Source organism: Cyrtonyx montezumae, unplaced genomic scaffold (genome assembly GCF_038088225.1).
Source record: "Cyrtonyx montezumae isolate F1298 unplaced genomic scaffold, pur_monq_1.0 scaffold_3, whole genome shotgun sequence".
In the NCBI taxonomy this organism is placed as follows: domain Eukaryota; kingdom Metazoa; phylum Chordata; class Aves; order Galliformes; family Odontophoridae; genus Cyrtonyx; species Cyrtonyx montezumae.
The window spans coordinates 22,594,887-22,622,487 of NW_027072034.1; the positions used below are offsets into that span (position 1 = coordinate 22,594,887).

The 27,601-nt window shown below is 43.8% G+C and overlaps 2 protein-coding genes across 6 annotated transcripts in view; one reads left to right on the top strand and one right to left on the bottom strand.

The window, feature by feature from the left end:
- The window catches only part of FARP1 (FERM, ARH/RhoGEF and pleckstrin domain protein 1), a 202,859-nt gene extending 181,457 nt beyond the window's left edge, over positions 1-21,402 (top strand). For 4 of the 5 annotated variants that reach the window (XM_065740806.1, XM_065740807.1, XM_065740808.1 and 1 more), the window contains exons 17-27: positions 1,667-1,748; positions 4,299-4,536; positions 6,296-6,426; positions 8,500-8,568; positions 14,189-14,278; positions 15,076-15,158; positions 15,476-15,588; positions 16,045-16,208; positions 18,606-18,713; positions 18,966-19,117; positions 20,078-21,402. In XM_065740806.1, the coding sequence (XP_065596878.1) occupies positions 1,667-1,748; positions 4,299-4,536; positions 6,296-6,426; positions 8,500-8,568; positions 14,189-14,278; positions 15,076-15,158; positions 15,476-15,588; positions 16,045-16,208; positions 18,606-18,713; positions 18,966-19,117; positions 20,078-20,159 (1,312 nt within the window). In that variant the 3' untranslated portion in view covers positions 20,160-21,402. Of the gene's footprint in view, positions 1-1,666; positions 1,749-4,298; positions 4,537-6,295; positions 6,427-8,499; positions 8,569-14,188; positions 14,279-15,075; positions 15,159-15,475; positions 15,589-16,044; positions 16,209-17,600; positions 17,738-18,605; positions 18,714-18,965; positions 19,118-20,077 lie in introns of all 5 variants that reach the window. The other variant, XM_065740810.1, reaches the window with a different exon arrangement.
- A 5,506-nt stretch (positions 21,403-26,908) lies between these two features.
- The window catches only part of STK24 (serine/threonine kinase 24), a 52,771-nt gene continuing 52,078 nt past the window's right edge, over positions 26,909-27,601 (bottom strand). The window contains exon 11 of the mRNA XM_065740817.1: positions 26,909-27,580. Within this exon, the coding sequence (XP_065596889.1) occupies positions 27,544-27,580 (37 nt within the window). The 3' untranslated portion in view covers positions 26,909-27,543. The remainder of the gene's footprint in view (positions 27,581-27,601) is intronic.

Consider the following 27,601-nt stretch of genomic DNA (forward strand, 5'->3'; position numbering starts at 1 on the left):
TGTGTAGCCTTGAGATCAGAGCAGCAATTTTCTGTAGACCAGAATTGTGTCCTCAGAGAATTCAGAAACGGTAATCTTATAACACCCCCTCTACACCCACCACTCTTTGCATTGTAGATAATTTCTAAAGAGTGTTTTGACTATGGCAGTGTTTATTTAATGTAATGCTTTTGCAAAACTGTGAATGCTACTTACATTCACCACAGACACAGCCCAACTTCCTACCCCAGCATAACCTTTGGTTTCAGAAAAGCATGACATGCCCTGTAGAGAACTGTGTTTTTTTCTTGTTTACATACGCGTGTGCATGCCTGAGAGACTTAACACAATAGGACATAATTAAAGACAGTTGACGAAACTGGATATTGTTTAGATGAATGTGGAGCAACCCTTTGTGTATCAGCTGAGTTCCTTTGTCTATAGGAGGATGAAGTGGGGGATGTTACCACACAGAATCCACGAGCTGTGCTCTCTGTGTTTCCTGGTTAGAAGAAAATACTGAGGTTATCCACCATGGACATAACCACATCTATCTTTATAAAACAAAATATATGTCAGAATCTACTCATGCAATAATGTTAGAATTTAAAATATGCAGATATATATGTTGTTTTTTTTTTCACGTGTCTTACCAGTGAGCTGCATGTTCCTAACAACAGTGGTATCTTTAGGATTTGGTGAATGTGGGACCTCTCTGGCTATTGCTGGTACTGAGTAACACAGAGATTTACCACCTGCTTGTCCTTTTGTTCTTTCATTGCACACAGAAAGCCAGAAATTGGGGAAAGCCAATATATCTATCCAGCAGCAGTAACACAAAACAAAGGTCCTGTTGTTCCTGGGTTGATTGAGAACTTGCTTGTTTTCCTGCCCTCTCCCATGGTGGTGTGTTGCTTTGGCTGAATTGCAGTTGCCCTGCCTGTGGATCCATCTTACAGTATGCAGATGTGACAACTGCACTGGGTTTAAAACACTGAAGACAGCATGAAAAAAATCCACCCTGCAGGAAACTTGGAAGCAGTATTAGCAGTTGGAGAGGGAAGGAGGCAGTGGTTCTCCCCTTACCTCCCCCCCCCCCCTTCACTGATTTCCTTTGGAAAATCTAACTTAATTGAAACAGTTTGGTTCTTACACTCATGCTTTTTCCTCCTATGTTCTCTCAAAGATATGTTTGGATCCATTCAGTGTGTGCCATTCCTGCCTGTCTCGCACATGGGGTTGAAGCAGAAATGTCTTTTTTGTCAGGAAAGAGCTTCTCCTGGAGGCAGCACCCACCCAGGCACAGCTGGCCAGGAGGGAGTGGTTTGCAGTTCTAATACCAAAAGTGACATACTGAAAATTAATTCCCTGCCAGTATGTAACATGGTCATGAGACAAACCCAGGTGCTGGGCAGATTTTGTCCCATTGTTCCTTGCAGCAGCAGAAGGATGTTCAGAGTGGGAACCTCTTGTTTTTGGGTACAGTTCTTAACAGCGTTGTCCTTCTGCTGTAAGCCTATGTGTCATAATGACATTTTGATGCCTTCCTTTTTCTTGAGCCATTTCCAGCCTCCTCTCATATATTTAAAAACCTTGGCAGCTCTCTTTGGAGAGAATATTATGTACTACACTTACACGAGTGGTAATATTGCTTGACTAACCTGTGTGCTCTTTCTGTTGCTGACAGGGAAGGCCGCTCTAATGCTCATATTAAAGGAGGTCACCAAAGAATTGGGGATGTTATGCTAAAGAACATTCAGAGTATGAAGGTAGGAATGATCTCAGAACTATTAGGCTTTGACATGGATTAGAATGAGCCTGCTTTTCATTTTTGTGTGATGTTCCCTGCTGTGCCAGTTGTAATCAAAGCTTATGCTATGCAAGTTTCCTTCAATACAGTATCATATGTTTGGGGAGCACTGGGCTTGCAGAATTGCAAGCTGACTTTAAGCTTCTCTGCCCCTTTACTCGACTCTCTCTCCAAATTTGGGAAAAATCAATTGCAGGATGACTTGGGCTGGAAGGGACCTCAGAGCTTATCTATTTCCAAGCCCCTGCCATGGGCAGGGTTGCCAACCACAAAATCAGGCACTAGGTCCGGGTCCCATCCAACCTGGCCTTGAACATCTCCAGCAATGAGGCACAAGCAGCTTCTCTGGACAGACCTGTGCCAATGCCTCACCACGCTCTGAGTGAAAAACTTCCCCTCAACATCTAACTTAAATCTCCCCTCATTTAGTTTAAAACCATTTCCCCTTGTCTTGTAACTATCTGCCTGTGTAAGAAAGGTGATTTCCCTCCTGTTTATAAGCTCCCTTTAATTATTGGAACAATAAACACAAAAGTTCAGGAGCATGTAATTCCCAGTTCTTTATTCTTGCAAATAGCACATCAGAATTTATGTCTGAAGAGGTTCTTTACAAGCCAACTGTTCCCACTTGTGTATGCAAGTAAAAGTATTAAAGTATTGCAGGAGCAGTGACCTTAACCTGGGTGCTGGTTTGATTTTGAGAACTTCTGCCTGTGCACTGAAGTACACCAAGTGAGATGAAAAGATTTTTGAATGAATGAGGATAATTAATTCTCATCTCTTTAAAGCTGAAAGCCGGAATACCTGTGTGAGCAGTATATGTGAATGTAGCTTGACTTCAAGAAGGACAGATGGATATGCAGAGAGGTTAAGTGACATGGAAGCCATTACAGAATGAGTGAAAAAAAAAGGAACACAGAAATCCTGATTTACAGCCCCCGACACCCAGACAGCTTTGTCACCAATAAAGTAGGAACAGCTTTTTCCCATCAAGGCACAATTCAGATGCCTTGGAAGAGACACAGGGGGCTTTTCTTCCCCCACCCCTCCTCTCAAATGGATCACGCCTTTTCACAAACAGTTTTTGGAATCTCAGGGAGCTTTCGATGAATTGTCCTTCTGCTGTCAGTACCTTGTAATATTAAATGTTGTCCTTGGTTGTCTGATCTGGTCCTTCTGCGACTGGTCCAAGGATGCTATGCATTGTAATGTAGACCTGCTGGCTTGCTTTCACCTTCACTGTTCTCCCTTTCCCATTAGAGGATTTTGTTCCATTTGCTTTGAGAGCTATTGCTGATAAGCACAAATATGTGGAGGAAAGGGGCAAAACCTTTTTGACATCAGGAACAGCATAGGAAGCATTTCATCTTCATCATGAGGCCTGTTAAAAGACCTGAAAACTGACAATCCTTGTTTAATTAACATAGAAGGGAAATCAAGAACTAATAGTTAATGGGTGGCCTCTGTAGTTGTCCTGAGGATCTGCAGTGTCTTTGTAGGGTGAATACACAGTGTATGAGGGAAGTGGCTTGCCTGCAGGGGTGTGATGTTCCCGGTAAAGATGCCACATATCAAAGAGAGAGGGAGTTGATTGGAAATGTGTCAAAATTCAGGAGCTTTAGATTAAACCAGACAGTTTTCTGAAGTCTGTTCAATACACACAATTTGACTTCGTTTTGTTGCTGGATGATATTTTACCAGGTATTGGAAAACCTTACCTAGCTGCTCAGAGAAGCTCTGTGCTGCCTGAAGAACCTATTTACCTTTTGCAAAACACAAACAAAACCCCCTGTGTTAGTTGTTAAAAATAAAATACTGCTAAATTGTTTTAGATGGGACCCAGTGGTGCCTGTGGTACTGTAGCCTGAGTGGAGCTGCATATTTCTTGCAAACTTTGGTCACTCACTGGTGCATAACTACCACTGCCAAGGGGATCATGTTATGAACTGCTCTAAGCAGTAGAGGATATAAAGCAAGGATGGAGCACTCTAACTTAGCCATTTTTAATGACAACTCCTGTATATCCTGTTCAGAATCCCAGGAGATGCAACCCCTCATTAATAATAGGGGCACAGTTTCCAAAGGCACCAGAGAGATGCCCTGGGTGCACCTAGATTCCTTCATCCTCTATGAAATCTGATTTTTTTCCTGGTACTGCATTCATATTGTCTCTCCCTGTTGCTCCTGCTTGTATGAGCTATGTTCATGTCATCTCCTTGCCTTTGGATTTCTCATTGATTTGAGACAGTTAGCTTTGTTCTCTCGTGTACTTTGTCTTACAGGGAATGCAGAGGGGATGAGGGGGGTACTTCACACTAGTCATGACATTTCTTCTTTTCAAGTGCATATCAGAGCCACTGTGTTGCACACTGATTTTGTTTGCAAAATCTCAATGGCTGTGATAGCTGGATTTTTTATTGGCTAGGTTTGGAGTGAACGGTTTTGAGTCACATCTCAATGTTTGCTAATAGCTTTACCATATGCTTTTTCTTTCTTTGTGCCTATTAAGCAACTGACAGTTCACCTGTGGAAGCACAATGAGATTTTAACTGAGTTGGAGAATGGAATCAAGAACTCTCGCAAGCTGGAGACCTTTTGCAGGGACTTTGAGCTACAGAAAGTTTGCTACCTGCCTCTCAATACCTTCCTGCTCAGACCTTTACACAGACTGATGCACTACAAGCAGATAATGGAGAGACTTTGCAAACACTACCCACCAAACCACGCAGACTTCAGGGATTCCAGGGGTAAGCATGGCAAAAGACATCAATTCTCAGAGCTGCAGAATGTTAGAGGTGCATGTACAAACAATTTTTTTTTCTTATAGCTTAATTAAAAGAGGAATTTTGAGTTGCAAAATCACTCAGAAGACCAGAAATAGTAGGATTAGAGTTGCTCTTAGTGTTGCTCGTACACAGTATGGCACACTGTGGACAAACACTTGGAAGAGAAATCTGCTGTGTGTTATTAAGTACACAGAAATGACATGCAGTTCCCTTGAGCTGTAAACAGTTGGGAGAGAACGCTGGGGACATGCCAGATGTGCTTATCTTTTTCTCAGCTTTCCCTAGATTTCCCCTAGTAGCACAGGGTATTGGCCCAGGTGGACCCTTGATCTGACCCCATGTGGCTGCTTGTTGTTATGTCTTAATGCAGTCTTAAGGAGAATATTATTTTTCCAGATAGGCACTTTGTTCTATTACCACTTCCATGATTTGTTTCAAGAACTCAAAGCGGCTGATGTGTTGGGATTTTTTGTTTTGTTTTTTCCTAAATGTGAAGGAAGTTTCCTCCTGTAAGTGTGAGGTCACTGCTATTTCTTTTTGATGATTTGCTTTCCTCCTTCCGTATGCTGGTTTCCCATCCCACTGTACTCTGTCTGCATTTGAAGGTAGATGTTACCTGCATGGTTGCCACTCAGTGCAGGATGTAGGCAGGGGGTAGTGCTCAGCATAGCTGTTCCCAGCCACACGGTGTTAGCTGAGCTGGCTGGCTGCATTCCCTTGGCTGCTGTGCATTGAGAGCCACATAGGCAGTGCACAAAATAAGGAGGTAACTTGACTTCTGGCAATAAGAACTGCCACAGAAGTCTGTGTGACAAAAATGCTTGCCTAAATGTAGCTACTACCTGAAAGAGCTCAAAGAGTAAAGATCTTTACTTCCAAAGACTGTAGAGGTCATCACTTAGTAAAGTGATATTGGATTATTCCACGATTCCAGGGTAACAATCATGGGACACGTTCATGCCAATTTATGTATACATACTTACTGTATATACATACTTCTATGTATATGTGGAAATCTGGAAAGTAATCACAGAACGATCATCATCAAAATACTAAAAGTCTGGAAAACATCTGCTTAAAATGGGCTTTGAAAAGTTCAGTCTGTTGGGGCCCACGCTAGTTTTACAAGCAGTGTCATAACTGGCTTGTTTCTGATTTTGTGATTCTGTGGTTTCTCTCAGCACACAAGAGGGAGAAACCAGAATGGGTAGAGGCAGCAAACCCAGGTGCCTTGTTAATGATGCAGAGACTTTTTCTTCTTTTTAAATTATTTTAAAATAGCCTGTCCATTTGTGTGCTTCAGGTTGGTGCTCATGTACACGATGGCACTGGGGGCCAGGCTGTGAGCTGATCCCCCAGAAAAGATGAAGTGATGAAGTGATTTTGTGCCCAGATCCCTAAGTTAATCTGATAGCAGAACCTTTTGATTGGTGCCATGAACTGACTTGAGTATCCTATCCCTACCATGTTTCTGTAGCTGATGTAGTGCACTTTCAGATGAAGACATTGGCTGTCTCTTCACTGCAACACTCCATCTTCAACAAGATGATGCCCAGGGTTTGTAAGGTTTTTAGTCTGCCTGAATAGGTTTACTCTGTGAACGAAAAGGGTATCACAAGGAGGAGTGGTGCTCATGAGTTGCTTTCTGCACACAAATGCCTTCCTTTTCAAATATTCCTTGTATGTTTATAAAAAGCGTTTTATGGTTTTCTGTATCTAGCTGCTTTGGCTGAGATTTCCGAAATGGTGGCTCAGCTCCATGGCAATATGATAAAGATGGAGAACTTCCAGAAGCTGCATGAACTGAAGAAAGACTTGATAGGCATTGACAATCTGGTGATCCCAGGAAGGGTAAGTAGCAGAATGCTGACTGAGGTTTGGTACCATTTCAGAGCATTAGGATGTATTTTAGAGATCTGATTCTTAGGAGCATCTGTGAAACTGCCTTTCCTCATATGAACATTTTTCTCTCACCAAAAACTGTTGTATGTAAACATAATAATACCATAAAAAACAGCAGCCTTCAAAGCAGGAAGAAGCTATCATCTTTATTATCTTCTTACAGATTTTATTAGGTTTATCTTTTAGATAGATTTGGATGGCTCTGGGCAATTCCAAATGTCTATTACAGGAGGCAGTAAAAATGTAATATTTATCACAGCATTCAGAGCTTGAGCATTTCCTCATTTCTTTCTGCCCTTTTTTCTCTTATTTTTCTTTCTTTTTTTTTCCCCCCTAATCTTCAGTGCTAAAGCACAGCAGATTAAAGAGAAGCAAGACGTTTGTGCTGGAGGACCTTCAGCCTGGTCACGATGCCTGGCTCTGAAATTCATGGCCCTGGGGACAGGCAGTCTCTTTAGTCCACATGTAATGTTAGGCAATAATTTTTGAGACAGTGTTGCCTTAAGTAAACACTTTTAATTGTATTATAAAAATATGGACATCGCTTCTGTACTTCCTGCTATGTTTTTATAAATCAGAGGCTTATTTCAGTATAAATGGCCCTCTGCAGAATTTTTATCCTTTTCTGCTTTTCTGTGCACATATATCTGTGCATTCAAGCTTGAGAGTTGTCTGTTGTCAAAGTGTTTTTCTCCCCACTCCCCTGACTTCTGTGTGTAATACACAAAAACACTACTTGCGGCAACTGAAAATGCATTGCTAGTCTGTTCTTGCCCTTCCTGCATTTTGTGAAATAGATGTTAAAAACAGATGAGTTCTGTGTTGAATTGCAAATACAGCAGTGCTTGAAGGCACCTTGCAGCCCAGGGTCTGCTCACAGTGCCATTTCCTTGCCTCTTGCTACTGTGGGGTCCTACAAGAAGCTGCTCCTGACGCACCTATGCTCTTTTTCATGTAAGAATTTATCTAAGGGAGCTGCACACAGGTATTTTGGCTGCCAGGCTCTGGCAAATGCCCGTGGGTTGCTCTTCTCTGGGCTTTGTGTTGCTGGGCCGGGTGCAGGCCAAGCTGGATGCAGTGATGCTGAGCCACTGCTGCCCTTGGCTGTATTGCCCAGAGAAGGCCCCACACCACGTCTCTGAGGAGAAATGCTTGCCAGGCCAGTGATCATCTGTCATCAACATGGCTTCAGGGAGCCGTTGTCCTTACAGTGCCCCAGCCTGCCGCTCTCCTGGTTCCTTTGCTGTATGGTAAAGCATCCCACAGTCGGTTCTGCTTGCAGATGGCAATGACCTGCACTCTTCTGTGAGTTCGTGCAGTGCTTGGCTATGGTGAAGCTGAGCCTATTGGCGATTGTTAGGTAGTATAGTGATTGTGTTTTGTATGCTTTGGTGATCAGCAATGCTTCCAGTGGCCTCTCCAGCACCGTGAGCTTACTATGATGAGGGACAACCTTTTCTAGGCACCTCAAAGTAAACTTCAGATAAGGTAGACTGGACACGTCATAGCAATCTTAAGGCTAAGGAGCATCTCTCTGAATAGATTAATCTCCAACAGCCAGCTTGTTGCTAAGCTGCAGGCGATTCTGTTGCTTTATCTGCCTTTTACATGCACAATAGGAGTAAAACAACCCTCAGAAGACTGTAATAAATAAATATAAACCTCATGGCTGGAGGGAGTGACTGAAAAATGATGTTTTGATGGGCTTCAGTTACGTGGGAGGGTAGGTTACGTTATAGTTCACAGTAAATCCAGGTAATCCCAGACCTTAGAAAATTCCAATTGAGCTATTCTTCCTATACTGTCATCCCTAAACATTGTTAAACAATTTGATCTGAATTCATGCACTCCATAACTTGATGTGGACTGTACTAGAATAATACATGCTGCCAGATCCATTTCCCTCTTTTTATGCTGCTGACGTCATTTTGTTCATCAAGTAGTCATGTTTAATTTTGCATACTAACAAATACAATCACTTCTGCAAAAAATGACTATTTGTTTTGTATTTCCTTCCCACAGGAATTCATTAGACTGGGCAGTCTTAGTAAGTTGTCTGGAAAAGGTTTACAGCAACGCATGTTTTTCCTGGTAAGCAAGAAGGCATTTTTTTCTTCATATATTGAAGTGTAACTATAGGCAACTATTAAGCAAACTGTTAAAGTTGAATTGTGAATTACAGTATTTTTAAATGGCCATTTGTTTAAATCAACATAATACATGACCTCACTGGTTGTTAGAACATACGTTTCTGTCCAAAACCAATATTCTCTTTGTCTCTGCTTCTTACAAAGATAACACTATTGTTTTCATATGCCACTGTGAATACCACATCAAAATAATGCTTCCTAGCAATGTGGTCTTAAATAAAAGGAAAGTCATTAAAAAAAAGAAAGTGGCACAAGTATTAGTGATCATATCCCCCAAAAAAGATAAACTCCTAGTGATATTAAAGATAATCCTCATAATGCTCTCAGAACATGTTACAGAGCCAAGTTTCTCCACAAACCACCCAGTTTCATCCCATTTACTTGGAGATAGATTAAGAAATTCCTGCACTAGGAAGGATCATAGAATAGAATACAATTGTTAAGGTTAGAAAGGTCTCTAAGGTCATCTAGTCCAACTGTCCTCCTACCACCAATATTGCCCACTAAACCATAAGTTCATAAGTTCATAAGTTCATAAGTTCATAAGGTTGGAAAGGACCTATAAGATCGTCTAGTCCAACCATCCTCCTATCACTATCTCTACCCAACTACTAAATTAAGTCCTTAAGCACCTCATCTAAACGCTTCTTGAACAGCGCTAGGGATGGTGCCTCAACCACCTCCCTAGGCAGGCCATTCCAGTGCCTGACCACTCTTTCAGAAAAGAAATGCTTCCTGAGGTCTAATCTAAATCTTCCCTGGCGCAACTTGTGGCCATTCCCTCTCGTCCTGTCATTACTTATCAGGGAGAAGAGGCCTACCCCCTCCTCACCACAACCCCCCTTCAGGAAGTGGTAGAGTGCTATAAGGTCTCCTCTGAGCCTCCTCTTCTCCAGACTAAACAATCCCAGCTCCCTCAGCCGCTCCTCATAAGACTTGTGCTCCAGGCCCCTCACCAGTTTTGTTGCCCTTCTCTGAACACGCTCCAGGGCCTCAATGTCCTTCTTGTAGTGAGGGGCCCAAAACTGAACACAGTACTCGAGGTGCGGCCGCACCAGAGCTGAGTACAGGGGGATGATCACCTCCCTGCTCCTGCTGGCTACACTATTTCTAATACAGGCCAGGATGCTGTTGGCCTTCTTAGCCACCTGCGCACACTGCCGGCTCATGTTGAGCCGAGCATCAACCAACACCCCCAGGTCCTTTTCCTCTCTACATTCTTCAAGCCATTCTGCCCCAAGCCTATAGCATTGCATGGGGTTCCTTTGTACCACACCTGCACGTTTCTTGAACACCTTCAGGCACAGCTATTCCACCACCTCCCTGAGCAGCCTATTCCAGTGCCTCACCACTTTTCCAGATAAGTTTTTCATCACTGCACTTTCAGGACAGTGTCTCCTCTCTTCTGTTCTGGAAAGTGACTTGCTTCCAGGAACCCAGCACTGCTGCTACTTGGCAGTTACTTGGCTAGTGCAGGGGGACTGGGATATCCAGCAGAGTTAATGGATTTTACAGTCCAGTGGCATGGGGTAGAATATGAAAGAGTCAGTGCAGCAGGAGAGGAAAACTCTTCCTTGGCTTATTGTGGGCAAAGGTGAAGACAGTGTGTAGAAAAGCTTGTGAGCACTCAAGATGATATAGGTTGTTCAGCATTTGTCATAGAATCATAAAATTGCTCAGGTTGGAAAAGACCTTCAAAATCATTGAGTCCAACAACAACCTAACCATACTACCTTAACAACCCACCGCTAAATCATGTCCCTGAGCACCACATCCAGATGGTTTTAAAAAACATTCAGGGATGGTGGCTCAACCACCTCCCTGGGGAGCCTATTCCAGTGCCTAACAACACTTTTTGTAAAGGAATTTTTCCTGATATCCAACCAGAACGTCCCCTGATGGATCTTGAGGCCATTTCCCCTTGTCTGGTTGTCAGTGAAAAGAGACCAATCCCTCTCTCACTGCAATTACTTTTCAGGTATATTTGAAGAGAGCAATAAGGTCTCCCCTCAGCCTCCTTTTCCCCATAGTAACCAGCCCCAGCTCTTTCAGTCTCTCCTCATAGGGCATATTCTCCAAGCCCTTCACAAGCATTGTTGCCCTTCTTTGGACCTGCTCCAGCACCTCAGTGTCCTTTCTGTATTGAGGTGCCCAAAACTGTAACAGTACTCGAGATGAGGCCTCACCAAGGCCGAGTACAGGGGGGTGTCCTGTAGTCCTGCTCACCACACCATTCCTGATACAAGCCAGGATGCCATTGGCCTTCCTGGCCATCTGGGCACACTGCTGACTCATGTTCAGCTGACTGTCCATTACTGCACCAAGGTCCCTTTCCATCAGGCAGCTTTCCAGCCCTTCTTTGCCAAGCCTGTAGGGTTGCCTGGGGTTGTTGTGACCAAAATGAAGTACCTGACACTTGTCCTTATTGAAACTCATACAGTTTAACTTGGCCCATCGATCCAGTCTATCCAGGTCCCTCTGTAGCACCCTTCTTTCCTCTGCCAGATCAATTCTCCCTCCTAGCTTGGTGTCATCTGCAAACTTACTGAGACTGCACTTGATCCCCTTATCAGGATCATTGATAAAGATGTTAAATAGGAGTGCCCCCAGTACTGAGCTCTGGGGGACACCACTTGTGACTGGCTGTCAACTGGATTTAGCTCCATTGACCACAACTCTTTAGGCACAGCCATCCAGCCAGTGTTTCACCCAGGAGAGCATAAGCCCATCCAAATCATGGACAGCCAGCTTCTCCACAAGAATGTTGTGGGGGACAGTGTCAAAGGCTTTACTGAAGTCTTGGTAGGCCACATCAGCAGCCTTACCTTCGTTCACTAAGCAGGTTACCTTGTTAAAAAATGAAATCAGGTTTGTCAGACAGGATGTACCATTCATGAACCCATGCTGTCTAGGCCTGATCCCCTGGTTGACTTTTAATTGATCCATTATGGCTCCTGATATTAACCGTTTCGTAACCTTCCCTGGCGCTGAGGTGAGATTGATTGGTCTGTAGCTACCAGAACCATCTTTCCAGCCTTTTTTGAAGATGAGCATCACATTTGCCAGTCTCCAGTCCACTGGGATGTCCCCTTAGCCAGGACTGTTGAAAGATGATGTAGAGCGGCTTGGCAACCACATCTGCCAACTCCCTCAGTGCTCTGGGGTGCAGTCCATCTGGCCCCATGGACTTGTGAGCATTCAGCTCTCAGAGCAGATCTAATCATGTACTAAGCTGGGCCTATTCTGTTACCCATCTGTATCTTCCAGCACAAGGGATTTTGTGCCCACGGAGCAACTTGTCTTACGATTAAAGACTGAAGCAAAAAAGGTATTAAGTACCTCTGCCTTGTCCTGATCCTTGGTCACTGTGTTTCCCACTGCATCCAATAAGGGATGGAAACTCTCCCTAGCCTTCCTCTTACTGTTGATGTATTTATAGAAATATTTATTGTTATCTTTTACCTCAGTGGCCAACTTCAGTTCTAGCTGGGCTTTGGCCTTTCTAATTTTCTCCCTACACAGCTTCACTACATATTTATAATCCTCATATTTAGCTTGTCCCCTTTTCCAAAGACCATAGACTTCCTTTTTGTGCCTCAGTTTCAGCCAAAGGTCTCTGTTCAACCAGACCAGTCTCCTTCCCCATAGGCTCATCTTCTGTGACTCTGGGATGGTCAGCTCCTACACCCTCAGAATAACTTCTTTAAAGTATTCCCAGCCTTCCTGGGCTCCCCCTCCCAGAACTACCCTCCCAAGGGACTCTCTCAGCCATGGTCCAAAAGAGAACAAAGTATGCTCTCTGGAAGTCCAGGGTGTCAGTTCTGCTGACTCCCCTCTCATCAAGGATCGAGTATCTGTCATTTCACAATCACTTTGGCCCAGGTGGCCTTCAGCCTTAACATCCTTCACAAGACCTTCTCTGTTAACAAATAGCAGGTCCAGGATTTTGCTTCCTCTTGTTGGATCCTTCACCAACTGAGTCAGGAAGTTGACTCCCATGCACTCTAGAAACCTCTGGGACTGTTCCCTTTCTGCTGTGTTATAATTCCAGGATATGTCTGAGAAGTTTAAGTCCCCCACAAGAACAAGAGGAAGAGACCATGAGACCTTGCCCAACGGTCTATAAAATGTTTATCAACCTTTTCTGGTTGGGTGGCCTGTAGCAGACCCCCACAATACTCTCAACCCTATCATCACCATCAATTATTTCCAGACATTCACAGTTTCTCTTAACATAGAGGGCCACACCACCGCCTTTCCTGCCTTGCCCATCTCTTTTGAAAAGTTGGTATCCATCAATCGCAGCACTCCAGCTGTGTGAGTCATCCCACCTTGTTTCCATGATGGTGATTATATCATAGTTTTCCAATTGCACTGCGGCCTTCAGGTCCTCCTTTTTGTTTGTTACCCATGGTGCGGGCATTAGTGTAAATGCACCTGAGCTGGACCACCTTTTGAATGGGAGAAGCTCTAATACTTTCATGAGCATTCTCAGGTGTTTCCCAGGAAACCAACCTCACACCAACCTTTGTGTTCCTCATTTACTCTTCCAGATGAGCCCAACATAAAACCAGAAGTTTTATCTTGGTAGGTTTTTGCTATGGCTCTAAAGACACTAAAATGAGAACCTAGTGAATGGGGCACTTATTTTCTTGCATACAACTGTTCTTACCAAAGGATGCCTTGATACTGCGTAAAATGTTAGTAGATCAAGACTAGACTCTTAACTCAGTCTTAGTTTTTGGCAGTTGCTCATGCTATTAAAGTCTTTCACCTGCCTTAAGCGCCACAATCTTTTTTGAAGATTAAAGCCCAAATCAATATTCTGTGACTCCAAATACATGTGTACTTATAGGCAAAATTAAATCCCCCTCTAGTGGCCAGTCCTTAGCACTTCATGAATTACTGCTGTTGAGTTGTTCAACTCTGTGGTGAGAGTTACACTTCCCACCACAAAGAATGATTCTCTTGATGCAGCTGTCACGTTTGAGAAGAATGACTTTTGACCCATGGCCAATGGAGACAGACCATTTGTAGACAGCAAAACACAACATAATGCAGCTCAACATTTGACAGTTGCCTGAAGTCATCTACTTCAAAACAGGTCTCGCAGCTTCTTTCTGAGCGTGTGGAGTGAGAGATAGCCAATGGAAGAGTAAAGCTGGACACACCTGTCCTGGGGCACGCTTCTTTATCTTCCTACACAAATCTGGAAGAAGTAGTGATGAAACAGGCTTATCTTCCTCTGCTTCAAAGTACCACAGGGTGTCAAATGTCTTATTTGATTTCACTGTTGTGGCTTGATAGTTTTGACCCAGACATTAAGAAAAAGGGAATATTAGAAGACATGAAATGGAAAAATGTTGGAATATGCCTGAGGTTGGCTGGAAAGAAGGCAGGGATGGCAACAGGTAATGCTGGGATAGTGTGGAAGCCAGTATTTTGGATTCTTGCATTAGGAATGCCAGTACTGGCTAGTTTTCTGGTATTTACTATTTTGATTTTTTTTTTTCTACATGCATATTTACATAGTTCTAATAATGCTTATTCTTGCTTTTTAGTTTAATGATATTTTGTTGTACACAAGTAGAGGGCTGACAGCATCAAATCAGTTTAAAGTCCATGGGCATCTGCCACTCTACGGCATGACAGTAAGTATTGTAAGAGCTTGGATTCATACTCACTTGGTTATTTAAGGTCTCACCTTAATTGCTTGCTCAATTGCTTCTGGAGTGAAAGCAGAAGCAAGGGGTTGTTCTCAGAATTGGAGAAGCTGTGGCTTTGTTTTGCAGTTTTGGCAGAGGCAAAGTTCATTGCCTGGTGTGTCTGTGCTGTTCAGCGTGTGGTCTTGGAGCCTTCTATGCAAAGGTGGTTGCATGGCAAAAATGAAAAAAGACACCTGGGGGGGCAGCTTCCTCATAATGCAGAATAATTCTCATGAGGTGGGGTCTTTAAACCACAAATTGAACCATGATTTTTACAAGTAATCACCAGGTGCTCATAGACACACCGTTGGTGGCAAGTAATCATTAGCGACAACTTCATTCCTGCAGAAAAATTGTTTCCTAACATTTCTGTCTATATATCTTAAAGCTGAGGTAGTGAGAGACTGCAGGCAGCAGTGTGCCTTTCTGAGCCCTTTTGTACTTCTGGAAAATAGACAGTTCAAGTGCAGTAGCACCTACTACCTAGGTGGCACCCTATTACCCCTTCTTGCTATATAATTTGGAAATATTTTTTCTAGTTTCAGAACTTCAAATTCCCCCTTTATTTTCTCTGGAACTTCTCATGTTCTTGTATCTAGATACAAGATGATACCATAAGTAACTGATTTTCTCTCAACACGTCTTGCTGCCCCCCAATGGTGAGAGCTTGCTCAGTTCACTGTTCCAGCTGAAGTATTGATTACTTGGTACAATCTGATTGCATTTTGACTTTTCTCTCTCAGATTGAAGAAAGTGAGGAGGAATGGGGAGTTCCTCATTGTCTAACGCTGCGAGGTCAACAGCAGTCCATAATCGTTGCGGCAAGGTAATTTGATGGAGACAACCTACACAGTTACTGTTGAACTGTAAACTGTCCTTCCCTTGTGGCTTTCAGAGTGGGATAGGTAGATGTTGTTTGGTTGGGGTTTGCTCATAAAACAGTTTCCAAGGCGTATTCTTCTGTGAAGCTACTTGCCAGAACAGAAGCAAAACAAGCAAATGAGACAAAACGGAGTGGCAGTTTGTGCATCTCAGGTCTTTATTTGTTTGTTTGAATTAAAAGGAAGCTCAGCTTAGCACTGTTTCTTAGATTTTGCTTTCAGCCTGTATGTTAGCAATTAAAACCCAAGTTTTCCTTGTTAGTACCCGCGCTGAAATGGACAAATGGACCGAGGACATTCAGATGGCAATAGACCTGGCAGAGAAAAGCAGCGGCCCTGCTCCCGAGCTGCTGGCCAGCAGCCCCCCTGACAATAGTAAGTAAATGCTGGAGAGGAGGTTTGGTTAGTTTCAGTCAGTGCAGTTGGCGACTGCTTCCAAGCAGAGTGGTGAAATATGCTGGCCACAAGTCAGACTGATACATTTGAAGTATAGATTTGTATTTATATGCCTGCCATTGTAATGTTCCTGTTGATGTTAGCAGAAAGTTTCACTGAGTAGAAAAGTGACTTAAGCATAATTATGTGAGGAAGTGTTTTACAAGACTTGGGCAGTGCCTCTCCTCGTAAGGCATTAAAAGCACCAGCCGGGCACGGTGATCTCTGGCAGAAACACGTAAAAATAACCTAGTTAGCATCTCTGCCACAGTGTTTCTAAAAGCGTATCTTAAAACTCGTTCACAACAGCGTGAACAGATTCGACTTGTTTAATTTTTCCAATTATATATGTTGTTGCATAGAAGAAGAAAGATGCTTTTTCCCTGCATTTCATAGAGTCTCCTGATGAAACTACTGTAGACCAGGAATCTGAGGACGACCTCAGTGCATCCCGCACCTCACTCGAACGTCAGTCACCACACCGTGGCAACACTACGGTGCACGTCTGCTGGCACAGAAATACCAGCGTTTCAATGATCGACTTTAGTATTGCTGTGGAGGTATCGGCCTCAGAACCATCTGTGCTGCAGCTCCAGACACACTCTCCAATGACAATTTCCTTTTTGCTCCTCCTTTAGAAGTGCAGTGTTCCTTGGTTTCCTCTCGGGGACGTTTCAGGCACACCGCTAAACTGCTCCCGTATCTCAAACGGCAGCACGAGTCGACAGCCCAGGCACACAGCTTCACTGCCTTAGTGCATCTTTTTAAAATCAGTTAGAGCAGTAATTTTATAGAAGAACTGTCCAAAAAATGCTGATGGTCTTTAAAAGTTAAAGCGGATCAAATTGCCTTAATGCTGTCATTTACAGAGGCATTAAGTCATTGCTCGAGCTGAAAGGATATTGTCTCTATCTGCTGCAGCCAGGTCTGGTTATGTGTAGTACTAACTTCTGTTTCTTTACCCAGCCATCTTTTCTGGAACCTTCTCTCATTGCTCAGTCTCATCTGCTTTTCCTTTTTTTTGCGTTTTCCACCTCAAAACAAATACCCTTCTTGTTTTCCTGATCACAGCTGAGTCTGTCCGATACACGTTCCTTAACTCTGTGCCCAGTGGATAGGAGCCAGGCTTTGACTTCTCACATACTGAAGGGAAAGACTGTTAGGGCCCCGTTGGTTTCAGGGTGAGGTGTTTGGGTGTCCCTCCTGCACCAGAGGGGCACTGCAGGGAGCTCTGACTGCTCTGTCACGGTCCTCATCGCGTGGAAGTGTGCAGTCAATGAAAGCATCACATGGAAGTGTGTGCTCAATGCAGGTGGTGCAGGGGACCATCAGCCAACTCCATCAACCTCTCTTCCTGGGCAGTCCAGTGGTGCCAGCTCCTTCCTGCTCCCTGGGAAGGGAACACCCTGACTCAGAGCTAAGGATGGATAGCATTCAGTTTGTGAAACTGCCCCTGATTTTAGCAGAAGAGCTGCTGAGATTTGATCCAAAAAAAGTGTTTCCCTATAAGCAGACGCGAACTGCAGAGCCTCACTGTGCTCCCATGCAGGTGCATTTCTGCTCTTTCTGCCTTTAACTCCTGCAGAGGTGGAAGAGCTCAGCGTGGAACCAGGTCTCACGTTCTTCTCTAAGGTGTAAGGCTTATTATAAATGGATATAGAGTAATTTTAAACTGGTGATTAGTTCAAACAGTTGAAATGTTCAGTTGGGCAAACCTCTCTACTCAGCATCAGGGCTCGTTGCTCTTCCTGTTTGTGACTCAGCCGAGTGCAGGCACAGCAGTGAGGGCCAAGCACACTGGGGCCACTCATTGTTCTGTGAAAACATCTCCAGCTCCACCGCTGCTCGGTGTCTGCAGGTCATGCTCACGTCATTCTCTTGGTGCCTTTCACTTCAGCATTACCGTTCATTTTCTTTGTGTCTCTCCCTCCTCTCTGTCTCTCCCGTGGTAGAAGATCCTCTCTCTGTCAGTGACTGTACTTCCCTACCTGCTGGACTGATCAGTGACCAGCGACCTGTTTCCATTTCATGTGTCTGCTGGTACCGAATGCAAAGCCTGTCCTTTTATGATATTCTCCAGAGTGACGAGGTAACAGAAAACAAAGGAGTGTGCTGTAACCTAGGTCACGGTGTCAGCAGAGCATGGCATTACCCAGAGCAGAGGCCTTAATGCACACCCCAGGCTGGTGAATATTTAGTTTGTCATAGGTAAATCTGGACCGCCAGACTTGGAGCATTAAGTGTTACAGATGAACTTATTAGCTTCTGCACTGTTATGTGAACAGTTGTTTTGATCCAGATGGTAGTTAAATACTTGGTGTTCCTCCTCCTTGGTGTAAAATACCCCAAATCCAGCTTAGGATAGGGTGAATAGTCGGTGTGTTTGAAAGCTTTGGCAAGTTCCCACGTTAACCTGCTGTGTACTGAGAGCTTAACCTCTGCCTGCAGTGCTGAAGTACGTCATGGTTTTCCTTTACATCCCAAATTCATGTCAGCCTTTCCGTTTCCATTGTTCTATTTAAGTACCATTTGAAAAGAACACAGATGAGGATAATGAGACTGACTGATGGTTGCTGATTCATTACTGAAGGCACTGCAATTCAGAAAATAGAAGCATAGTAGTTGGAAGTTTTTGGAAGTACGAACAAAAATATATTACAAAGTACTGCTTAGTTGTAGGAAAACCCATCCATTCGGCCAAAGCGCCTTCACATGCAGCAAGGTCACATATGACATGCTGAAAGCAGATGGTTGTTCTTACAGTGATGAAACTGCAGCCAGCCCTCACTTTAGGAGCAGTGGCTACTTCTAAGCTTACTGCCAAAGTGATGGCTTTCCTTAAGTTAAGCAGAAATGCAGACTTCCTTTCCGCGGGGCTTGGCTGCTTTGCATCCGCTCGTACATCTCTGCAGTGTGCGTTGCACCGCCTTCATTTGACTACTTCTGATCTGTTTCAGAATCAGCTGTCTGGAAACCTCCTTAGGAAATTCAAGAACAGCAACGGGTGGCAGAAGCTTTGGGTGGTGTTCACCAACTTCTGCATGTTCTTCTACAAATCGCACCAGGTAACACGGCCGGGTTGGGCCTCCTGTTTCCAACGTGGGAGCGGGGAGAGCAAGCAGCCATCAGGAGTGTGTGCTGTCCCACTGGGGGCACAGAGCAGTTCTGACTGCCCATCTCCTCTGAAGCCTCAGCGGTTGTTTTGTGGCACTTCAGAGATCCTTTAAATGGCTGTATATCTGTTCTCCATTTCACTTATGTGCTGCCTTTGCTTGAGAGCAGTATATCTCACAGCACCTTTCACCATTGCTTTTCAGGACAATCATCCCTTAGCCAGCCTCCCTCTGTTGGGATACTCTCTCACCATTCCTTCCGAATCTGAGAACATTCACAAGGATTATGTCTTCAAGCTACATTTCAAATCCCACGTGTACTACTTCAGGGCTGAAAGCGAATACACGTTCGAAAGGTAAATCAGTCACTCTTCTGGAAGATGGAGTATTTAAATTCCTGAGTTTGTTCCTGAAGTCAGCAGGTGCAGTGTCTACCGAGTCGATTCAGTAACGCTGCAGAATGAAAGGCAGTGCCCTTCAAAATGCTCACAGAAGTTTTAAACCTGGTAGCACCAGGAGCTGTGGCAGTGTGGTAGTAATGGCTGCAAAGCTGAGTTGTGTGCAGAAAAATTTCCCTTCCGAATTACCGAGGCTGCCTGCACAGTGTGCTCAGGGAAACGTGTAAGCAGGTTGGAGGCTTCTTACTGCAGCTGAGTCACTTCTCCTTCCTGCACAACACCCACACCTGAAACTAAACACAGCTTTTTCACAGGAGCTCCTGCTCATTCTCTTTTCTGCCACCGCAGCATGTAGCTCTTGCACATCCCACCTGGAATTTCAGGTGGATGGAGAGCTGGAAAAATGGGCACCGCTCCTCCTCACTGTGGTTTGAGATTACTCATACTGAGAATGAATTTAGCCCTTTTGGAACTGTAAATGGTGGGATAAGGGGTAATTAAGAAAATGAGTAGAACTGGAAGAAAACACAGAAGGTCGTTCTCAGTTCTGGAAGAGGCAGTAACCACAGCTACATGACATGGTTTTGCTTTAGAACCGGGTGGTTATTTTCAGCTGCTCGTCACTTGGACCATCCAGAAAAAAAAAGAAAAAAAGAACAAGTAAAAGCACTGTGAAGTTGGTGAATTTTGGGTCCCCTCTCCCACACTCATCCTCACTCAACCTCCTTTCACGTGTGCTTTTGGATCTGCAACCTCTTAGCTGGGCTAGGGAATAAAGCAGTGAGAGCAGTGCTAGGCACAGAAAATACCATTTTTTCTCCAACCAATAGCCCACACATTGACCAGGGGGAGGAAATCTGTCAAGAAATCCTTCCATAGGAACTTGCCACCCTTCTGCTTTTCTGTCCCCTCTCACAGATGGATGGAAGTGATCCGAAGTGCCACCAGCTCAGCCCTGCGCACGCGTGCCCTGAGCCACCGGGAGCCCCACACCTACTGAGCGCCGCAGCAGCCGCCGCTTTTCTAGAGGACATTGGAAACTTTTCTCCACCCCCTCCCCCCCAAGTTTAGTAAAACTACAATTTGGTAAAAGGAAAGAAAAACAACAACCAGTAAGGTTCTGCAGAATCGTTTGCAATTCCTCAGCAAAACTGTTTAAGTTTTCCGTATGTTGAAAATAGCTTCCACCATCCCCGTGGCTGCGGTTGGTTCATGTCTTGTATTTTGTCATTCTGTGCTGTTTTTAGCTTGTGCCAGTATTAAAATATTGTCCTTATTAGAGTGCCAAATGCCAAAAGACATTTTGTTGCCTCAGAGATTGCACCTAAAAAAAAAAAAAGACTTCACAACCTGAAAACTTTCTCTTGTGAGGCAAACACTATTCCTTCTCTTTACATAAAGATATATTATTATTTTTTTTTTTTTACCATGTTAAGCTGTAGCCTGCTGGAGTTTTACATGTAGATGGACTTTCACAGTACAGACTCTAATCCAACACACAGTAAGCAGTCTAGCAGGAACAAAGTAACTTGCAGATTTCTTTTTTTTTTTCTCTCCAGTCTTTCTAAATGTACTCAACAAGGAATTACTAATTTTCTATCTTTAACAAGGAAATGGTTTACAGCTTACTCTCCTTTCCCACTGAGGTTGCTGATCCACGTGGTATAAACAAGTTACAGGACTTTCATCTAACCATTTTCTCAGTGCAGGTTGACCAAATTGATCATCTGTTGGCTTGGGAAAGTGAATACTACTTGCAAGATGAAACAAAATTAAAACAATCCAGTGCAATATTGTTTGGGCTGTTAATGTACTGTGAATGGTATGTACAAGAAGAAATTAAAGGCTGTGGTGACATTCTGCTGTTTGTTTTACAAACTTGAAAAAAACAAAACAAAAAACCCACCAACCTATATGCTTCAAGAGCCACAGCTTTGTGTAAATTAATTTGTTGGGTGTTCTGGTAACAAGTGGACTAAAGCACTGCACATGGGACAGCTGCTGAGCCCTGGGCTTGTTTTGCCACTGGGGTTTCATCAGCAGAAATGCCCATGTTGTGCACCCAACCCTAACATCATCTAGAACCGTTCTTGGATGAGCTGTTGTTCCACTCTGAATGGCGTAAGCACGAAGCTCTGATGAGATGCTTTTCCTTATGCTTTAAGAAACACTTAATTGTGAGGCTGGTAATCAGTATCAAACATCCATTAGCAGAACAGCATGCTGGAAACATTTGTCACCACTCAGGTAGGCAGAGGGGCCTTAATGTCATCGTGAGAAACGAAGCTGGGACAGTGCTGCTCCCAACTTTTCTCCTTCTAGCTATTCACTTTGTTAAATGCTTACCTATATGCGATGTATAAAATGGCTTACAGCTTTGCTCACAACAAAAGGGAATAAAATACCTCACAATACTATCACAGATCGTGCTGTTTCAAGACAGTAAAGCCTTCTTTCTCTTCCCTCACCCCAAAGAATGTCTTGGCTAAATCAGAGCTCCTGTTGAGAAGCAGGATGGAGGTGTGTATGTGCACAGTTTCAAGGAACAGCCTGGGTTCCTGGACCCTTACGACAAGCATCCATCCCTGTAGCCAAATCTGAGCCACTCTGACAGAGGGAAACAAGCATTCCAGCTATTTTGTAGACTCATAGAATCCTTAAGGTTGGAAAAGACCACTAAGACCATTCAGTCCAATCATCAACTCATCACCACCATGCCTGCCCACCAACCATGTTCCTCAGTGCCACGTCTACACATTTCTTGAACACCTCCAGGGTTGGTGACTCCACCACCTCCCTGAGCAGCCTGTGCCAGTGCCTCAACAGTTTCTGAGAAGGGACATTCAGTAATATCCTAATATCCAACTGAACCTCCCCTAGTGCTACTTGAGGCCATTCCCTCTTGCCCTTTGAATCATTCAGCAGAAAAAGAGCTGACCTCCACCTCACCATCACCTCCTTTCAGGTCATTGTGGAGGTCAATAAGGCCTGTCCCGAGCCTCCTCCAGCCTGAGAAATCCCAGTTCCCATATCTACTTTTCATCAGACTAATGCTCCATCCCCCTCACCAGCTTCGTTGCCCTTCTCTGGACACACTCCAGGGCCTCAATGTCTTTCTTGCAGTGAGGGGCCCAAAACTGAACACAGTACTCGAGGTGCGGCCTCACCAGTGCTCAGTACAGACTGCCTGGCCTTTGGTCTTGCTGAAACTCATGTATGTATCTGGTAACTGGTTGCAACTGCTCTTTTCTTTAAATAAAGTTTCAACTTATTTGCCCTGAGAATATTGATGAATTTCCTAGCCAGGCTGCCCTCCCTGTCGCTCAGTCACAGAATCGTATCATAGAATGGTTTGGGTTGGAAGGGACCTTAAAATCTACCCAGTCCCAGTCCTCTGCCATGAGCAGGGCTGCCACCTGCCAGCTCAGGCTGCCCAGGTCCCCATTCAACCTTGCTTTGTATGCCTCCACGATGGCCAGGTTGCTAAGCACCTTTGTTGGTTTTAAAGGAGGCAAAATAAATAGAATTTCTGTCTGAATATACTTTTAGAATTAAGAATTAAAAAAAAAAAAACCAAAAACATTTATCTGAAATGAACTAGAGGAAACAGAGAATATGTTAACACTGCAGGACACTCTGCTTCACACCATTAGAATTTCAAATGCAAATGACTGCTGTGTCCCTGCGTCCATCCTTTATCATTATAGGTGATAACATCCTGTTTTTATTATTATTTTTTAATTTTTGTTACTTTTAATGCAAATTCTGTGGAGGGCCGTGCCATAATATGGGCTAAATTGAATTTTGGGTTAGAGTACAAAGGCTTGTGGATAATGTCTTCCATGAGTACTATCCACCTGAGGAGGATATATCCAGAGCTTTCTAAAGAAAGAAAGCAGATGATAACAGCTTTTCTAGGTATTGTTTTTAAATGTAATTAGTCAAAAAAATATTATTTGGCAGTTTTTTTATTCCTAAGGTTAACCCAAAACCGAAATAATGGTAGAAGAATAAAAGCAGTTATCTGACAGTCAGCTCTCCCAGTCAGTCAAAGTCAACGTGTGGCACTGACGGTGTGCTGGGAGCTGTACTACACAGACACGCACTGCTGGCCCTGAATGAAGTCAGAGCACTGCCCGTGGAATCAGTGGGGCCTGGAGATGCTCCCAGCTCTGTGGGTCCTCAGCCCAACACTCCGTCCTCTGGGGTCAGCAGTGGAACAGACAGGAAGTGACCGCTCAAGTGATCTACTCCACCTGTTCCCTGTCATCGCCTGCCACGGGTCATGAAGGCATGGGAGCAAAGCTTTGCTGTCACACACAGCCCAGGCTCCCGAGGAGTGCTTTTTCCACAAGGCCAGGCAGCTCCATCATTTCTCAGCTAGCAGCCGTTCCTTAAGGAACAAGTCATATTTACAGAGTCAGGCTTTCTTATTTTCAGTACGTTTTAATTAAGGACTGTTAAGACTGCGATCCTTGTAAAACTGAGCTGAAATCTGTCAGAAGATGAGGAAGAGACAGAAAGACAAGCTAGCGGGAAGGGCCACACACTGGGACTGTGGGCATCTCAATTGTGGTCTCTGAAATAAAACTCTCACAAGAAAAAAACTTCTTTTGGAAACAAAACCCGAGGCAATAGCCCACTGTTGTACCAGGCAGGAGCAAAACCAGCTGAACTCGGAAAGCCCGATTTCGGCCAGTTCTCCTTTGCCCACAGAACCAGTTACACAGTCCCTCCCTCAGAGGAAAACATCTGCCCTAACCACGTATGTGCAGATGGCCATCCCCAGCCAGCCCTCTGGGGACAAGAGCTGGGTGGGGAGGACAAAAGGGCAGTGTGGCACCTGTGCTTTTAACAGCAGAAAATAGCAACAAAACATAGGAGCACGAAATGTCAGTTTGTTATTCAATTATACGGGTAATTGAAGATGAACTATTCGGGTTAAGCTCGTACAACTCAGTGAGAGCAGCTCTACAGCTTCCTGGGGCAGGTTGCAAAATACGGAGCAGTTTTAATCACTGCTGTTTGTAAGCTGGCACGCTGGCTCACTGGAGGACAAGCTGTCACGTAAAGCTGCAGAGATTAAACACAAACAGACCGCTGTCCATCACTCCTGTGCGTGAGTGAACAACGAAACAAAAATACCCTGAGCTCCCCACATGGCCCAGCCATCTGTGGGCATTACGCTTACCGAATTCCTCAACTTGAGATATTCTCAGCATCCTTCTCTGGAAATCGATCTTGCAGAAGAAGCAAGAGTTGTCTTGCACAGATTTGGAGATTATTACAATTAAGAACACCAGTTTCTAAAGCTCCTGCCTACCAGCACTGCCTGAATTTAGGAGCCCTCCAGAGCATCCCCTGGGGGAGGAGACCCCAGAACCTCGCCTCACTGACCACTCGGATGGCAGAATTTCATTCAGCTTTTCCCTCTTTATTTCCAGGTCACGTAGCTTACACGGAGCTTTATGATTACGCGTCTGGTAATTACAGAAAGCAAACGTTCAGTGCAAACGACCAACTTTATTTATTCTCTTAAACAGCAAGTTTGTTTACTGCCTAATCCCGAAGTCCCTGACAAGTAAGCAGTTCCACCAATGGAAATGTTTGCATAAATAGGGATAACAACTTGGTGCCGGGGATATTCCAGACCGAGTGAAGATGTGTTACCCGCACAGAGGAATCATCAGTGCGACGCTGTGACACGGACATGTTTTTAGCATGAGACAATCTCAGGAATGCCAGCACACCTATTTTTCCTCCAGCAAACGAGGCCGCATTTCTTTCCAACAAAGCTCTTCTGTTGCCAACACAGACCCTACTTTTTAAAGCATCAGTATTTTGTAACAGCAAACGATTGTAACTTTACATTCAAGATACAGCATACTTTTTCAGTGAATCCCAGTTTTAGATACGTTTTATTTAAATAATCTATATGTTACATAAAAAAATACACATCTCTACCATAAACAAGGTCTCATCGGTACCCAAACGCCCTGCCCCCTTCAGGCAGCAGGCCGTGCTGCGTGCCTCCCTCTCCTTAGGCTCCTCGGCCTGCTGGGACACCCGCCCAGCAATCTCCACCACAATCTACTCAAATGGAGAAGTACTTTGTCATCGCACAGTCCTGAAACGCAAGAAAAATGCCACTTGAAAATATATCCATTTATTATTTCTTAAAAAAGAAAAATAATCCTAGCGTACCGTACAGCTTCGTACAATTTTCTGACTGAGAAAGTCTTGAACTCCCACCATGAATTTGCCATCCCTGCCGAACCTGTGAGTTGCATGCATCTCCAAGTAAGCTGACTTCAATCCCAAGCACTTAACAAGCTTCCATTTTTCTATTTTCACCATCAAATTGATTTTGAATGCTTATTCCCACACGCTGCAATGGCCTCTGTCTACTGAGTGGCTGAACGTGGACGTGCAAGAAGGCGCACTTCCCACTGCCCTGTACTCAGCTGCACATTTCACAGAGCTGAACTCATCTCCTCAAGCATAAGTGCACCCTTTGTGCTCAGGGGCACACAGAACAATATTTAATGATCTCGATCAAAGAGAAGTTATAAACCATAGCTCATAGTATGCACTGATCAGTTTATCTCGGCCATAAGGAAAAGGAGGCCATCGTTATGTTGGCAAATGTATTGTGCCTGAGAACACAGCTACAAGAATGAGAGCACAGATACCCATTTTTTTAACAGCTGTTTCAGCTTGCTCAGAGCTTTCATAGCTCTGTTAGCCTCATAGTGCCTCCTAACACCCTTAAGCCATTACATTAATAATTAAGGCTACTGATGTATATGATAAGGGCTAGCTTGGTGCTGAGCAGTCCCTCACCAGCTCCCAGAGTGGTTAGAGAGACCGGGTCCTTTCTGTATGAAGCCAGGTTGATATACCCATACTTATTTTAATCCTTTGTTTCAAAGCTTGTGTCTTTATTAAAAATAATAATAAAACATTTAAACAGATAAGATACCTAACTGTCCGAACCCTAAAACCACCTCTTTTTTTCTTTCCCTTCATCAAAACTAGGCAAACAGAATCACAAGCACCCGATCAGCCTTGGTGAATCAAACCAAGGCAAAACTCCGTGTGACATCAGTAGGTTAAAAAGAAAATGAAGAAGCCACCTCATCAACTGTGTAACTGATGGTCCTATTTCCAAGGAAGTTTTGGCTTATGGCAGCTATCCCAGGGGATAACACTGGAAATCGGAGAGTTTCAAGCTGACTTCTCTTCTGGGAGGTAACGGGGTGCATTTTACCACCTCTGCCCAATTTCTATCTGCAAAGAGATTCTCAGCTTTATGCAGCAAGATCCTACACTGGATAGGTGGATCATCTTCCCTTTATGCTGCGAGACACTGATGGTAAATGACACAAACAGGCTTAAAGGAGAAACATTTGCCTCTCTGCCTTAGAGCCAACATCTTAACAGTTCTGAATAAATGTGAGCAATAAAAATTTATCTTTGTGAGCATTCAAACACGTTCAGGTGGAAAAAAGACTGTATCTGAATTTCATGACGGGCTTCACAGATATCTATTGCTAAAACCAAAGAATACGTAAGGTTCTGATTTTGCATTGGCACAATTTAAAACTGAAGTCATGAAAGAGCTCGTCCTACAGGAAAAACAATCATTTATATGTAAAGCTTTGAGAGAGGAGGTGTATTAAATTTAAAACAACCAGAAGTAGTACCATAATTGGAAAGTCACACTCTGAATATAGATAAAAAGGAGAAACAGAGCAGAAGTGTGTCTTGCTGAGGTACGAATAGAAGGGTCCATTGTACGGGGTTAACTATCTTCCAATGGCCAATCCTTCACATCCAAAAAAAAACCCATCCAAGATTCACTTCTCACGGGGTTCAAGATTTACATGTAATAAAGGCAAGGCAATACTCAAGTTATGGCCTGTCAAATATTTACCCCACTAACATTATCTACAGAAGCACTTTACCATTTTGTACACAGTGATTCCTTACACACGTCGAAAGGCTTTCAGTTAAAAAAGGACATTATATACACATCTGTACATGATTCCAACAAACATATTCCATCTCCCAGTGGAATTCTTAAAGCAAGATACCTGAGGTTTCTCAATATCTTCAATTTCTCTATCACAAACCTAAATATACATTTCAGATTTTACAAAAAGACACCTCCCTGGAATATGTGCATTATCATTAAAAAAAAAACTATAGCTTTAAGGAGCTGAAAAAGACTGCCTCCATCTGAGAGACTTCATTGTCACTCCTGCACGGTGAAGAATGTCCTTTCACCGCAGGGTATTTCGGTGACTAAGGGGCAGAACAACATCAGGATTCACTTCTTCAGTGCAGACACCATGGGATCTCTGTTGTCTCAGAAGAGTACTTTAGTAGGATGAAGTACTTCCTCCAGCTAGTGAATATCTGAAGAGCAGAAGAAATGGT